Source organism: Xiphophorus couchianus, chromosome 20, assembly GCF_001444195.1.
Source record: "Xiphophorus couchianus chromosome 20, X_couchianus-1.0, whole genome shotgun sequence".
Classification (NCBI taxonomy): Eukaryota; Metazoa; Chordata; class Actinopteri; order Cyprinodontiformes; family Poeciliidae; genus Xiphophorus; species Xiphophorus couchianus.
The window spans coordinates 11454792-11468308 of record NC_040247.1 but is presented as its reverse complement, the minus strand read 5'-3'; the positions used below and the strand labels follow the sequence as shown (position 1 = coordinate 11468308).

At 38.9% G+C, this 13517-nt stretch overlaps 1 protein-coding gene across 1 annotated transcript; it reads right to left on the bottom strand.

Moving 5' to 3' along the window:
* Positions 1-493: 493 nt before the first annotated feature.
* Positions 494-12592, bottom strand: dusp7 (dual specificity phosphatase 7). The gene is made up of 3 exons (XM_028002625.1): positions 11643-12592; positions 8385-8813; positions 494-5020 (listed from the first exon to the last, which is right to left on the bottom strand). The coding sequence occupies exons 1-3, from the start codon at positions 12049-12051 to the stop codon at positions 4704-4706; spliced, it is 1155 nt and encodes a 384-aa protein (XP_027858426.1). The 5' UTR covers positions 12052-12592; the 3' UTR covers positions 494-4703.
* Between the last annotated feature and the right edge of the window lie 925 nt (positions 12593-13517).

Here is a 13517-nt window from a genome sequence, read left to right as displayed (position 1 = left end):
ATCGCTGGAAGAGACGAGGAGGGAAGAGCAGAGATATTTATAGCCAGCTCATCTCACGATGGCGTCTTTGGAAGCTTTTTTTCCTCTCCTTTCTTCTTCACTGCCATCATTTACTGTTCACATACACCAGGGGTGTCAAACTAATTTTCATTTTGGGCCATATCAAGATCATTAATGTCCTTAAATGGCCATTTGTGCCCAAATGTATTGATAAAACCCATTAACACACCGCTAAGATATGAATAAATAGCTCTTTCTGCATTTGATGAATACTTTTTAACATTAAATTATCCTGAATCTCTTCATATTGATCTAATTTGGCAGCATGCAGATAAAAACTGCTTTGATTGGTAAAATAATATTTAAGCACAAAATTGTTATCGTACAGGCTCTTTTTATGTGTTCTTCTAGAGTTTGGAAGGTATTATAAAAACTTATGAGTGATTAAATATTTTAACATAAACCTGGTGCTCAGAAATAACAGGAACACGCGTTAAAGAAAAAAATATTTCAAGATTTATTTGCTGTATAAACATGTCTTGAGTTGCTTCCATACACTGTACAATACGTAAGGTCAATCACTTTTCTCTCAGTAGACAGAAAGGTGACACTGCCCTGGTTAACATGCCCGTCCTTTTTATACAGAGACAGATTGCATCTTTTTTTTTATCATTATTTTTTAAAAAACGCTTACAGCACAAAATAAAACAGCTATTCAACGTGACTTTTAAGCTGTAACACGATGCAAGATGCATTGTCAAAAAAGAAAAGAAAACAAAAAAAAAACAATATCCCTGAAGAATTCCTCACTGAGGTAACATTTATCAAGTCATTCACTCCTCCTTTCATTTTGTTTTATCGTGGCACCGCCTCCTCCCGCTCCTCTATCTGCTCTCGATTTTTTACACAACCTTCCTCTCTCAAGCGCATGTACTGTAGCTACAAGTTTAAGGACACGGAAACGTCCGTTCCCGTGATCTGGGAAATTTACAAACAGAGAAAATGACTCTATTTCTCTTTTGATGTTAGAAAGACACCAACACACACACACACACACACACACAAAAAACCATACAACAAAAAAACACTATTCAGAAGAAAGCAGCTCAAAATAAACCATGTTCTCTTTAAATAGAAAAGCTGCGCCTTGAAATATTCCTGTCCTCCGGTGCAAATGATCAAGTTCTCGCTGCTCACCGTTTTATTGTAAATGGGATACGAATCCAAACAAGGAACCTCGATCGTATTGTTTTCGTAATATGAGATCAACTTTGCATATAAATTCAAAATGTATACATATACTGAGATTATACAGTATATTAATATTGAAAGGCCACAGGAATAGCATATTATATCAAAATATGAGGAAAAAGAAAACATTTGTAATTATTTAAGCTGGGTGTTGAGACAAATACTGGCATGCTGAAGCACAGCTCTGGCTGTGTAAAGCTTTGGGTGTGTAGGCGTGTGGAGGGTTGTGTGTGTGTGTTTGCAATGGCCTCTGATGATGGACACATTTGCACCAGGTGAAATGGTGCTTCAGTCCAAAAGCTCATGACCCCGAAGGATCCTGAACAGTTACACAGAGCAGATATCGTACAAAAGGAGAGGAATTTAAAAACGTTGAGGTCTTAGATGTACAAAATTCTGCAAAACAAGGTGTTCTGATATACTGCAGAGTAACAAAGAGGACCTCGTGTGACCCGTTACGGTAAGAAGGCAGCGTGCCTCTCTGCTATTACCGTATTCCTATTTAAAAATACCAAAAAAAAACAGAGAAATATTTTTTAATAAGTGCGATTACAAGAGTATTGAACAGTCAGCGTTAGAAAGGTTATATAAGGCCAGCTTTAAACCAACGAGGAGATCCAAATGCTGCTTCCCACAGAGACCCAGGAGCTTTGTTTCTGTTTAGACGCCGTCCACATCTGCTCTTTAACAATCAGTTACTGATAGACGCTGGGCTTCATGGAAAAATGTTCCTGATTTACGAGAGAATCACTTTGGATTTAAACATCCTGTACTTTATTTTTTGAAAAATTGCTTTAAATCATCAGCTAAATGAAAAGAGATGCACCAATTGGTCAGGCCAGAGTTGAAGAGGGTAAATTTTCCTTTGAATGGCTCTGCTCATCAATTTGAAACCTCATTTTTGGTAGTGATTCATTTTCCGCAAAGGAATATAAAAGCCCAGATGAAAGAAAGGAAAGAGTAAAAGAAAAAACTGAAGAATTTTGCCCAATAGACTATTGTTTTTTAAATGCGTCCACATAATACGGCCTGTTATCATTTTCTAAATGTTGCATTCAGTTGCAAGTTTTGAAGTTACAAGACAGCTAAAATGAAAATGTCAACTCTAAATGGTCATGTGGTTTTATAAGACTTAGAATCTGTACGCTAGACTATAAATTAATCAGGAAAAATCACTTAATTTTGTGTTTTTACAATCTTATCTAATCTAATTATATCTTATTTGGTATGAAAACGTTTGCATTTTGTGAAACCGGGTGGTGGCAGAATCATGCTGTGGGGATGAACTGGAAAGCTGGTTACAGTTTATATGAGAAGCTAGATGTTCTTTTTAATCTCAGTTCCTGAAAGAAAGGAAGAAAGAAAGAAAATCTTCATTGGTCACAATTGGCACTAATGTTTGACCTTAAAGAAGTCAGAAAAACTTGATTGGTGCATCTCCAGAAATAAAGGAAGTATTAGTCAATCAAACATTTCCTGTCTACTTTTAGCTTTTAAAATATGACGACTGCCTTGTTTTAGCTCTGATTATTTGGCTTCCAGCTTTGCGTGCGATTACAAATGACTCCATGATTACACAGACTATTTTTTCCCTTGGTCAAATAAAGGGAAAGCTGTGTGGCATTTGGTAGATTAAAAGCTAGAGCAGAAATAGCTGCTTTATTTCATTTCTTTTGGTCTAAACCTTAAGATAAGATTATTAAAACCTTCAGCTGAGTGGCATAGTGTATGCTAAGATGTTATCCTGCGTCCAAATTTACTAAAAGAATGAAGGAAATAATTTGCAAACAGAATAGAGCCATTTGTTGGAAATTTTTCTTAATTCTGTTATTTTTTTTTAACCTTAGCACTTCCTCTAACCGCAGCAGATGTGCATGTTGTCCCAGAAAGCCATTTGTGCTTTGAAAACAAAAAGTCCTCCCACGTTTTAAAGTAACATCCAACCCTTTGTTACAAAGACTGTTAGAGAGCACACAGCACCACAGCATGCTCAGGTATACAAAATAAGATCCATTTGCTTAATACCTGTAATATATAAATTCCCTTTTCACTATTAATATATCTCTCTGGTGATACAGCCAAGGCTTAAAACTATCTTAAATGAAATGGGTGATCCTTACTAAGAACCTTCTCCTTTGCTGTCCCTTAATCCAGTGAAGGGACAGTCAGTGCAGTCTGTCTCTGAGGCCGGTCCCAGTCCACAACACAAACACCAGATTACGCCCCTGCTGTCCCTCTTCCTGGTGTCCTTTTTGGCAAAAGAGAGACCGCTCAGATAAGGTGCCCAAAAAAGTTGCTCTGAACCGTTAATCACTTCCTCCTTTTGCTCTCAGGGAAGTTTCCACAAAGAAAAACATGAGAGTCTGAGCGGGCGGAGACCAGTTTTGGCAAAACAAGCTTGTGATGCAATAACGGAAATAAGCTCAAAAGAGTTTGGTTTCTCGCTGAAACGACTAAGCTGGTGGACACAACCCCGTGGCTCCTCACCGGCAGCTGAGCGAGCAGTGCTATGGGGAGGGAAGCCAACTTCCAACCTTCATCCAGACCCCCGACCTCAGTCCGGGACTCCAGGTCCCCGTTCCCTCCCCACTGCACTGCGCAGCTGTCCGGACTAGTCGCAGCCTGGGACTGGCCTCTCCTCTGTCTGCTCTTCCTCTTCTCTGAATGTCTCTTTATCAAGTGCCAGCACATCTATGTCGGCTACACCACTGTGCAAACTGCATTGTGTCACAAAAAATTAAAAACGAGTCTGGGGGAAAAAAAAACAAACTCCAACAACTCTTCCCTTTCTTTAGTTTTACAATCTCTTAAGCCATTTTCAGATTGAATCACTTTGTTTTTGGACAAAGATAAAGAGTATATCATTATATAAACATACAGATCTGTGCGTAAATGTACATAAAAATATACAAAAATGCATATAGACATATTGAATTTGTTAAGGACTTCTCATACATGTTCTGCGTTGTACGTTACATACAGTACAAACTTACATACTTTTTTAAGTGTGTGTGTGTGTTAAATTCCTTGGTTTTAAAAAAACTCTACATTTAGTAGAGCAAGTAAATCCCAGATTCTCCACAAGACGACAACAAGCTCAGCATGACAGTGCCAATGCCGTCGTCTCTGTGGATCCTCCATTTTCCTTTCTTTGTATTAAGCTGTCAGTTCTGCTGCGGTCGTTCAGTCAACTTAGTCGAGCCTTGACAGCTCAGATGTAAACCCACAGTCCACTGCTCTGGGTTAAAGAAACTCCTCTCACATCTTCTTAAACTTGGCTTCAGTGACCCCTCCGGTCGCTCCAGAGCAGCTCTGTGGCCAGGCTCTCGGAGCAGGAGCCTCAGGAGGCGAAAACTTTCAATAAAACCGGCTGCTTTCCTCCCACTGCAGCCGCTCGTTACCTCCTACCTCCTAAAAAAGAGAGGGGGTTGAGACAGTCTCAAGTCAAACTCTCAAGTGGACTCCAGTGTGTCCAGCTGAAACACGTTGTGATTGGTCGGGGTGGTGAAGAAGAGCTGGTCGTGCTGCGGGGAAGTGGCGCGGTTGTCGCAGGGGCTGTTGAGGCCCAGCGTCCGCTCAAAGTCCAGGAGCTGGCCCATGAAGTTGAAGTTGGGGGAAATGTTGGACTTTTTCCGCTTGACAAAGTCGTAGGCGTCGTTGAGCGACAGGTTGAGCTTCTGCATCAGGTAGGCCACGGTGACGGTGACCGAACGGCTGATCCCGGCCAAGCAGTGGACCAGGATGCCGCACTTTTTGGAACGAGCCTCGTCTGGAGAGGGAGAGAGAATAAAGGAGAATAGAAAGAAATTAGAAGATTACCTTGAAACTCGAGATTTACTTTGATACATTAAAATGCAAACACTCAGGGCGGGAACGATTAATCAAATGAATCATGATTAATCGATAATTAAAATATTCATCGAGTAATTTAGTGATTAATTAATTGTTAACTGGAGTATGCTGACTCAAATGACATATTAAGAGTAGTAAAAAAGTACAAATAATATAAACACTTCGAAAAAGTTTTAGCTTCACTTGGTTTAAATTCTGCAAACAAAAATTTCCTACTAAGCACTTTTTGATATCCAATCAATCAGTTAACCAACAGATTAGGCCTCCACTGTATTGATGATGAGTCCAGCAAAAGGGCAGAACTTTTTCACATGTTGATGTTAGAAGCATTTTTTTTTCTGCAGATGTGACAAATGATCAAGTGCACAATCATATAAAGCTGTTTTTGCATTTTAGACAATAAGCTGTTTTCTGATAAGAAAAACATTTATTTACATATTTTAATGTATTTTTTTTACATTGTATAAGAAGGCTTAAGTGGTTAAATTAAAATATTTGTAGAATCTGCTTTCAGATTAGCTTTCAGGAAGCTAATAATTTTTGGATTGCGACATTAATCATTTCTATAAGGCTTATTACTTAATAATCTGGAGGTAGTTCTAAAATGAGCTAAAATAAACCAAAAAGTTAATTTATCAATCAATAATGACAAATATTCATAAATATAAACAACATTATTATCCATTCTACTCCTAATTTATTTTGGCAATCTTATAGATGACTTTTGACTTTAAAATGACTATTTTATTACTTTAAAACATCCTCTTTACCAGCATTCATTAGATCAAATACATTTTGCTACAGACTGACTGTAATGTTTTTCTGTCTGCAGTTTGTGGATTTTTGGTAAATATTTAGTTTTGGGGTAAATGTACGACTGTTACGTCTCCTTATTAGAAACATCTTTGTTACGATGCATTAGAGGAAACACTGAGAACAAAAATATATGTCATTTTTAAAATTTGCATAATAATTATTATTTAAATGTTACGTCTAAATGATACGGCTCACAACTGGTTTTCTCAATGACACCGTAGAACACAAGTTCCCTTCCACCTCTCTGTCTGAAGCAAACTGTGAATAAAAAAGCGTCCTACATTATTAAGCGGCTGCACCCATGCACCTATCAGTTTCGAGCCCTTGCACTCACATCCAGAGGCCATTAGAGCGAGAGTTAAGTGCTTCTTTCCTTCCTTTCTTTCAGCCTCTTCTCGCTCTCTCTGACTGCTTCCCTTGTTGGAGGATTGAGGTCAGTTGGCTCGCGAACTGAGGCAGCCGCGCTGATGCCAAATTAAATTTATATGTGATGTATGCTCACATTCCACAACGACGAAAAAAAAAAAAAAGAGTAGGGAGATGGGTGTAAAAATCATCGTCAGGAGACTCTATCCAAGCTCCAGACGGCTCAGAAGTGGAATAAATAACCAGTGGTTAATCTCCTGGAACTGATCTGAGAGCTGAGCTGCATTACTGCTGCTTTGGAACCACAACAACGCCAAAATCCTCCGTTTATCAAGATGCTTAACTACCAGAATAACAAACTCCTTTCTCTTCCTACGTCGTTGCATAAACATCTAACAACATGTTTTAGTTCTTCAAGGAATTTTCAGCTTTCCGGCAGTAGATTGTTGACACATCCGTGTCTCCTTAATTACCCTACTACAACCAGGAGGATCTGATGTAATCTCTGCACATTACAGCTGGGCGGACAGCTCCATCAAACATCAGCATGACCCAAATCTGCCATGACCTCCTGGTCAGGCGTATGTCACACTCACTCCCACCTAAGGAGATTTATTACTATAAAAATCCTGGCCTGCAGAGGGAATTCATTCATTCAGAATAAAGTCAAAGAAAATGAAGGGAAATGCAGAAAACCGAACCAGATGAGCGGAAAAGTCACGATTATGACTCTGTTCTCAAAGAATCAATGTTTTATTTACAACCTCATGGATGACAAAGCTTTTCATGGAAAGTAATTTAATAACAAAAACAACAAAACTTTCTTTTTTTTTCTACACTCACCACAACTTATAAAGAATATATTTAGGTAAAAAAGATAAACTTATTATTTAGAAGTAATCCAAAACTTACTGGAGATTATTAAGCCTGAAGAACAAAAACAAAAAGGAAAAGTTGTGCTTCTTGAAGATGTTCCATTGCAAAATTCAGTAATTTCTTGAATTTCCAGAGTTTGCCGCTTATTTACATATTACAATTACATATTTTTCTAATGTTGTACACTTTACTTAAAATGAATATTTTTCCTCAAATGTACAGTAAACTGTACATGCCCTTTGAACTGCCTTGTTGCTGAAATAGGTTAAACAAATCAGCTTGATCGATTGATACAAAGTCAAATAATGCAGAAAGATTAGAGCAACTTTCTGTCCTTTTTAAATTATGACGCTTCAAAATATAATTCCATTTAACGCGGTCCAAATGAAGTGAGATATGATGCAGTAAAACACTTGTCTTTGCAGCTGAAGTTGCATCACTAAACTTTGACTTTTTGGATTTGATTGTTGAAGATTTTCAGACACACTTTATGCAAAATACCACAAGGACAGTTTAGCAGAACAAAGTGCATTTCTATGGTCTGTAATTCGTCAATAAGTGGTTGGTATTAATCCATGTATGTGTAAATTTACTGTCACAAGTCAATACTTTTAACAGTTTACTAAATGACCACAAAGTAGATTCTTCAGCTGAGAGTATTAAATTCAGAATCCATGGTGGCTACATTTTTCTTCTATTTATGTTTTTCAGGGAGAAACATTTAAACTTTTGGTTATGTGGATTCATTTTGGACAATGAAGATGAATGCATTCTTAAAAAATATAGCATTAGCACCACATTTTTCCTCTGAAGAAGTAAAGTTCTGAATTCCTCTGAATAATAAGTGGTTGTTCTGCAGCAAGGCATAAATGAGCACCTAAAAAAGAGATATGACTTTTGTTTTCAAAGTCCCCTGAAAGTGGCATGATGTAACATTAGAGATGGAGAGAAATAAAGATAAATAAAGATGTCTGGTTTTATTCCTCTCTGAGCTCAGACTCTGATGTAGTTCACAGTCTGCAAATCAGAACTGCCTTCTAAATCAGACAGAGTCAAACCAAAACAGGCTGAAAAACAAACTCACAGCTCGCTTTCAATCTTAAGTTTTGAGTTGGTAGCGACTTCACATGTCAGTATTAACTATTTTAAGTGTAAAAGTTGAAATTCCTCTGGTCAACTTTAACTCAACCTTTCTCTATTTTGGACATGCTGCCTCCACTTACCAATAAATGAAATGGCCTCAGGGAAAAACTGCGAGAGGTTCTGGCTCCAGTGATCAGAGATGGGGATCTGTTTGTACTTGAAGTCTCCCTCGTGCTCGAACATGTTGGGCAGGTTGGGCGTGACGTTGAGGATGTACTTGATGTTGTACTTGCTAAGCACATCCAGGTTTGCAGAGTCTTTGGCACAGCCCAGGTAAAGGTATGGCAGGATCTGGACGGGGAAGGCGGGCTGGTTGTTGGGGAGCGGGCTGCCCTCCGACTCCGTGGCGCTGCTCGGCTCTCGGTCGGACTCTCCGTCCGAACAGTCAGAGCTGATGCGGAGTCCGCCCAGGCCCAGGACCGAGGTCGGCGGGGAGCTGCTGGGGCACGAGCAGTCCAGATTGGTCTCACAATGTTCTGGATACTCGGACTGGAATTTGTTGAATCCTCCTGAAGATGATTAAGAAAATACAATAAATGTAATTTAAACATCATTTTAAAATGTTATACTTGATCTACCATGAAAGGCAGTCTAATCATTCAGTTTGATACAGCTGCTTGAAGAGGAAAATAAAATTTATCAGCCCAAATTTTTAATTTCCTTCTGCTGTTGCATCCTTTTTGATGATCACTTTTTACTTTAAAAACTATGAAGCCAACTTCTAGTCCTCAAGAAATCTTTGACCTCTTTGTTTATAAAAACCTTTGACCTTATTGGCCCTCACATCCTCTAAATCTATCTATTTTAACTTGATCTGTTCCAACCTGCTGTTGTCAAATCAAGACTAAAGCTCAGATGAATCTCAGCCAAATAAAGATAAAAAATGCAGCAGCCCTTCATTTAAATTACCATTTTCTCTAACTTCACACTCCTTGTTTTGCTAGATCAAAAATTCATGTTTGGGACTTCCAATAAAAACTAATGAAATTGTTTTATTTTTGAAATATTATGGGTGATAAGTTTCATTTTATGATTTTAATTATTGAAATTAAATACATTTACTGAAATGCTGGTGCTCTGCGCACCCTTTATCGTTTTTCTTATGTTTATTTTCTTTTATATCCATCTTGATATCTTGTTTTTCCTTTGATTTAATTTTTCGCTGTTGTTTTTGCTTTTACATTGTGAAAGCTGAAAAACAAATAAATACTAATTACTTTACCGTGGACGATGAGACGTTTTTTTTATTTTATTTTTTCTAATTTTCTGTCAGATCTCATAAAATCTTGGCATCAAACTCCAAAACATTTTATTATCTATATGCTTCATAAACTATGAGACAACACAACACTGAAGTTAGCTTCTGATTTGGAAGTGTGGAAAAAGCGGCACTAACCTGGATCTGATTCAAAATCTGTAAAACAACCCAAGAAATCGAACCTGGATTAACCAACACTAATCACTGCTTCTTTCGACATAGTCTGCAATATTTAATACAATAACTGTTGTTTGTAAAAATGTTAAATTATTTTTTGTTTTATTTGGAGTCAGTTAAAGAAACACCAGTCCAGTGTTTGGCCTCAGGACCAAAGCACTGAATCTGCTGTTTTCTTTTAATGACTAAACATTTATTTGTCTCAGTCGCTCAGAATAATTAGACTGATGCACCAATCAATTGGCCAGAGATCAGAATAAACCAGTTTCCCTACACCCAGTTGTAAGCTGATAAAATGCTAAAAAAAAAATCTTACTTTCTTAAAATTTCACTCATGTATCAGGATAATCAACTCCCACCACATCAACTAGCAGCATGTATATTGAAAAGTAATCACATAACAGTTAAGGACATGTGACGCATAGATCCCTTCATTTTGTTTTTGAGAGTTTTTACAACTATCAAGGAACATGCAATGTTTTTTTCTAAATTATATAACAAAAAGAAAATACATTTCTCAAAATGGAAAATGGCAGATCAGACCTGAAAGACAAGCTCATGACAAACGATGTCACTCAAGTGTGGGTCGGTGTACAAAGCCTTGTATTTATCTTTAAAACTTTTAGAAGAAAGGAATAAAGAAACATTTTTCCTTTTGTTTTTATTCCTGCATAAGGATAAAAGCAAATTCAATACTTTTATGGGCTGAAAGAATAATAATTAAAAAATGTCTGCCAGTCTTTATAAAATAGAGGACAAATATTTACCATTCTGAGCTTCTTACCAATGCAATGATGAAGTTAGTTTTTGATGTGGTACCTGACTGGATTGGATAACAGAGGAGCAATAACACTTAGAAACCTTTCAGATTTAAGATGTAATAATGTATACTAAGCACAGATTATTTAAAGGACATTTGGTGTGTTAGAAATAGAGAAAAATCCTGGAAAAGCATGTCTTCTTTGACAAACATCCAGGTTGTAATACAGGATATCATTTAAATATAAACTTATCTTTCCTCATATCCATCGAGCCAGGAATAAGGAAAGAAATTTCTATATTTTTCAAGTTTGTGTAGCAAATCATAGATATGGGTGTGCAGGTGAATCCGAATCAAATATCTTGACAGAGCAGGTGTGTTTCTCGATCTCCTTTAAACAACAGTCTGTCCTTTCACAGTGATCAGGCAGATAAAGGGTAACAACATGTCATTTTCTTGAACATAAGCATGAAAACAGGGCGGCCAGACGCGCTTCATTGAGAAAAGCTGAGCGCTGCGGAGAATCAGGACAGCCAGGCTCGGCAGCAACACTTCACAGCTCAGTGGACTTTTTGTGAATGGCAGCCAAGCTTGTGACTCCCCGTCAAACACATCCATTATCCACGGCTCACATACACTCAGGTCCACTCTGTTACACCCGTCGGGTTTAAAAGCTGCATTTTCTTTAATGTAGAGCTGGGGGGATCTCTCTAAAGAACGCCGTGCGCCCTGGTTCCTCTCTCCATTCATGAAAAAAAAAAAGGTTGCCTTTTCCTGAAGGAGCACAACATGGCGGGGCTATTTCTACTAAACACACGGTGTTTATACGCAAACATGCATTCATGAGTAGCAGAGTTTCTGAACAAACTCAGTTTTTGCATTTTTAGGGGAATAAAATGCGCGAGGAAGATCAAAGTTTGAAGGCAGTTCAAGTTGAAGGGTCAGGTTTGTTATGCTGTATTTAATAACCAAGAGAAGAAGCCATAAAGTCAGACTCATTTCTAGTTAATTACAGCTTTAATTTGCGGATTAACACCTAACAAATGTTATATGATTGTTCAGGAACTAACTGGTACCACGTGTGTTTAAAGTGACAAGTTATAACCTCAAATCTGACAGAATAAGTGTAAATAAACCTCTTACCCTCCAGATAGAAAGCCTTGCAGCCGTCGTCCCGCAGCTTCTGCAGCAGCAGCCCCATCACGGAGCTCCCCAGCCCGGACTCGTGTCGCTCCGACGTCGCCTCGTCGTACAGGAGAACCACGTCCGTCTTGCACCGCTTGACGAATTTCTCCTTGTCCTCGTTGTTGGGGATGATGGAGCGGATGGGGAGGTTTCCCTTCTTCAGCCTCCGCAGCATGAGGCCCGGGATGGCCAGGTTGATGGCAGACTCGATGTGCGACGACTCGTACAGCTCATGGGGTCTGCAGTCCAGCAGCAGCAGCGCGCCGGCCCCGGACTCCAGCTCGTCCTGCAGCCACTCCACGCTCTTACTCGACATCATCATCACAGTCACGATCACTGAGCCTCTGCACAGATGATCCGTTTTCATCGGGGAAACGTTAGCCCACCTGTCCACTTACGGGACATTATGGCGACACAACAGAATCGGAGGGAATCGAGCGAAAAATAAACAAACAAACAAAGAGAAAATCACGGCGTTAAACTTCGCTCCACCTTCAGCACAGCCGCCGCCGCCGCTCCAGCTCCAGCTCCAGCTCCAGCGGGCGCTGCGCACCCAACACGCACTTCCACACGCATCCAACACGCACACCGCGATGCCGCTCTGTTTGGAGCAGGAAACTTGAACATGCAGAGCTCTCTTTCGCTCCCTCGCTCGGTCCGACTGAAGTGGATGTCAGTCCAGTCCATCGACGTCCATTCAGCGAGTCCACTCCAGCCCCCCCTCCCCACCCGCGGGTCGTCCGCAGAGTAACGAGCTGGACCGCAGATGTCCACTTAGCGCATTCACATGTGAGTTAAGGCTGAACGGCTGAGGCTAAAGCCCAGGATCAGTGTTAATATTTGACATGCCTACCCACAGAGCGCCTCTGGTTTGTCATTTCCTCTGGATGCATTAAAGAAGAAGCTCTGCGGGCTTGTCACTGAGAAGAGGGAGGAGCTGAGAAATTTAAAGGTGCACACATTCAAGCGACTTTAACCACCCAGCATCCATTCATAGTCTAACTCTGAATTACACACTCAGAAATTATAATCCGATTCATGGTTCTGATCGTCCTAGTTCAAATAGATACGCTAATATAATGTTTTAAATTAACAGAATCCTGGAAAAGAGGACTGAAAATTTACTAAAATGAAGTCTACTTCCACTATTACCTAACTCACTTGTAGAGTTTGTCATGTTTCAGCTAAAAATTTCAACATATTTTATCGCAATCTTTTGCAATCGTCCAACAGTGACAGACTGCTGCGTCCTAAATGCACAAAGGAGCTTTATTGCAGATCCTTCCTCCCAGCAGCAGTCAGACTTTATAACCATCACTGCTCCTAAAAACATCAACCAGCCTCTACTGGCTTTAACACAATCATCTACTCTGTTGTTACTCAACATTTCTGCTCTTATTGCACATCTATTTTTCTGCACTGATATTAAAAATAGTCCATATTTTTAAAGTTCAATCATACACATTATGTAATAATTAAAAAAAATCAGACTCAGTTGCACATCCCTTGGATCATGAGTCTGATATTACTGTTTTAAAGATTTTATTTCATAATATAATGTATAGTAATGTATATAGTCTTGTACATTACTATTATTACTATACTGTCTGGGTTAGCCTTTAGAAGGGCTTGCAGAGGCAGTAATCCATGGCTGAAGATTTTTTTTTTTTGTTTGGCTCTACAGATTATTTTTCTGGTGTGTTTTGCTGACATTGTATTTGATATAAGAATCACCAACCCATATCAGGGGAGTTGTAATAATATTTGGGGATTTCTGAATATAAAAAATACCCAAGTATTTTAAAATTATGAAGTTGTTATAATGTTTTGAGG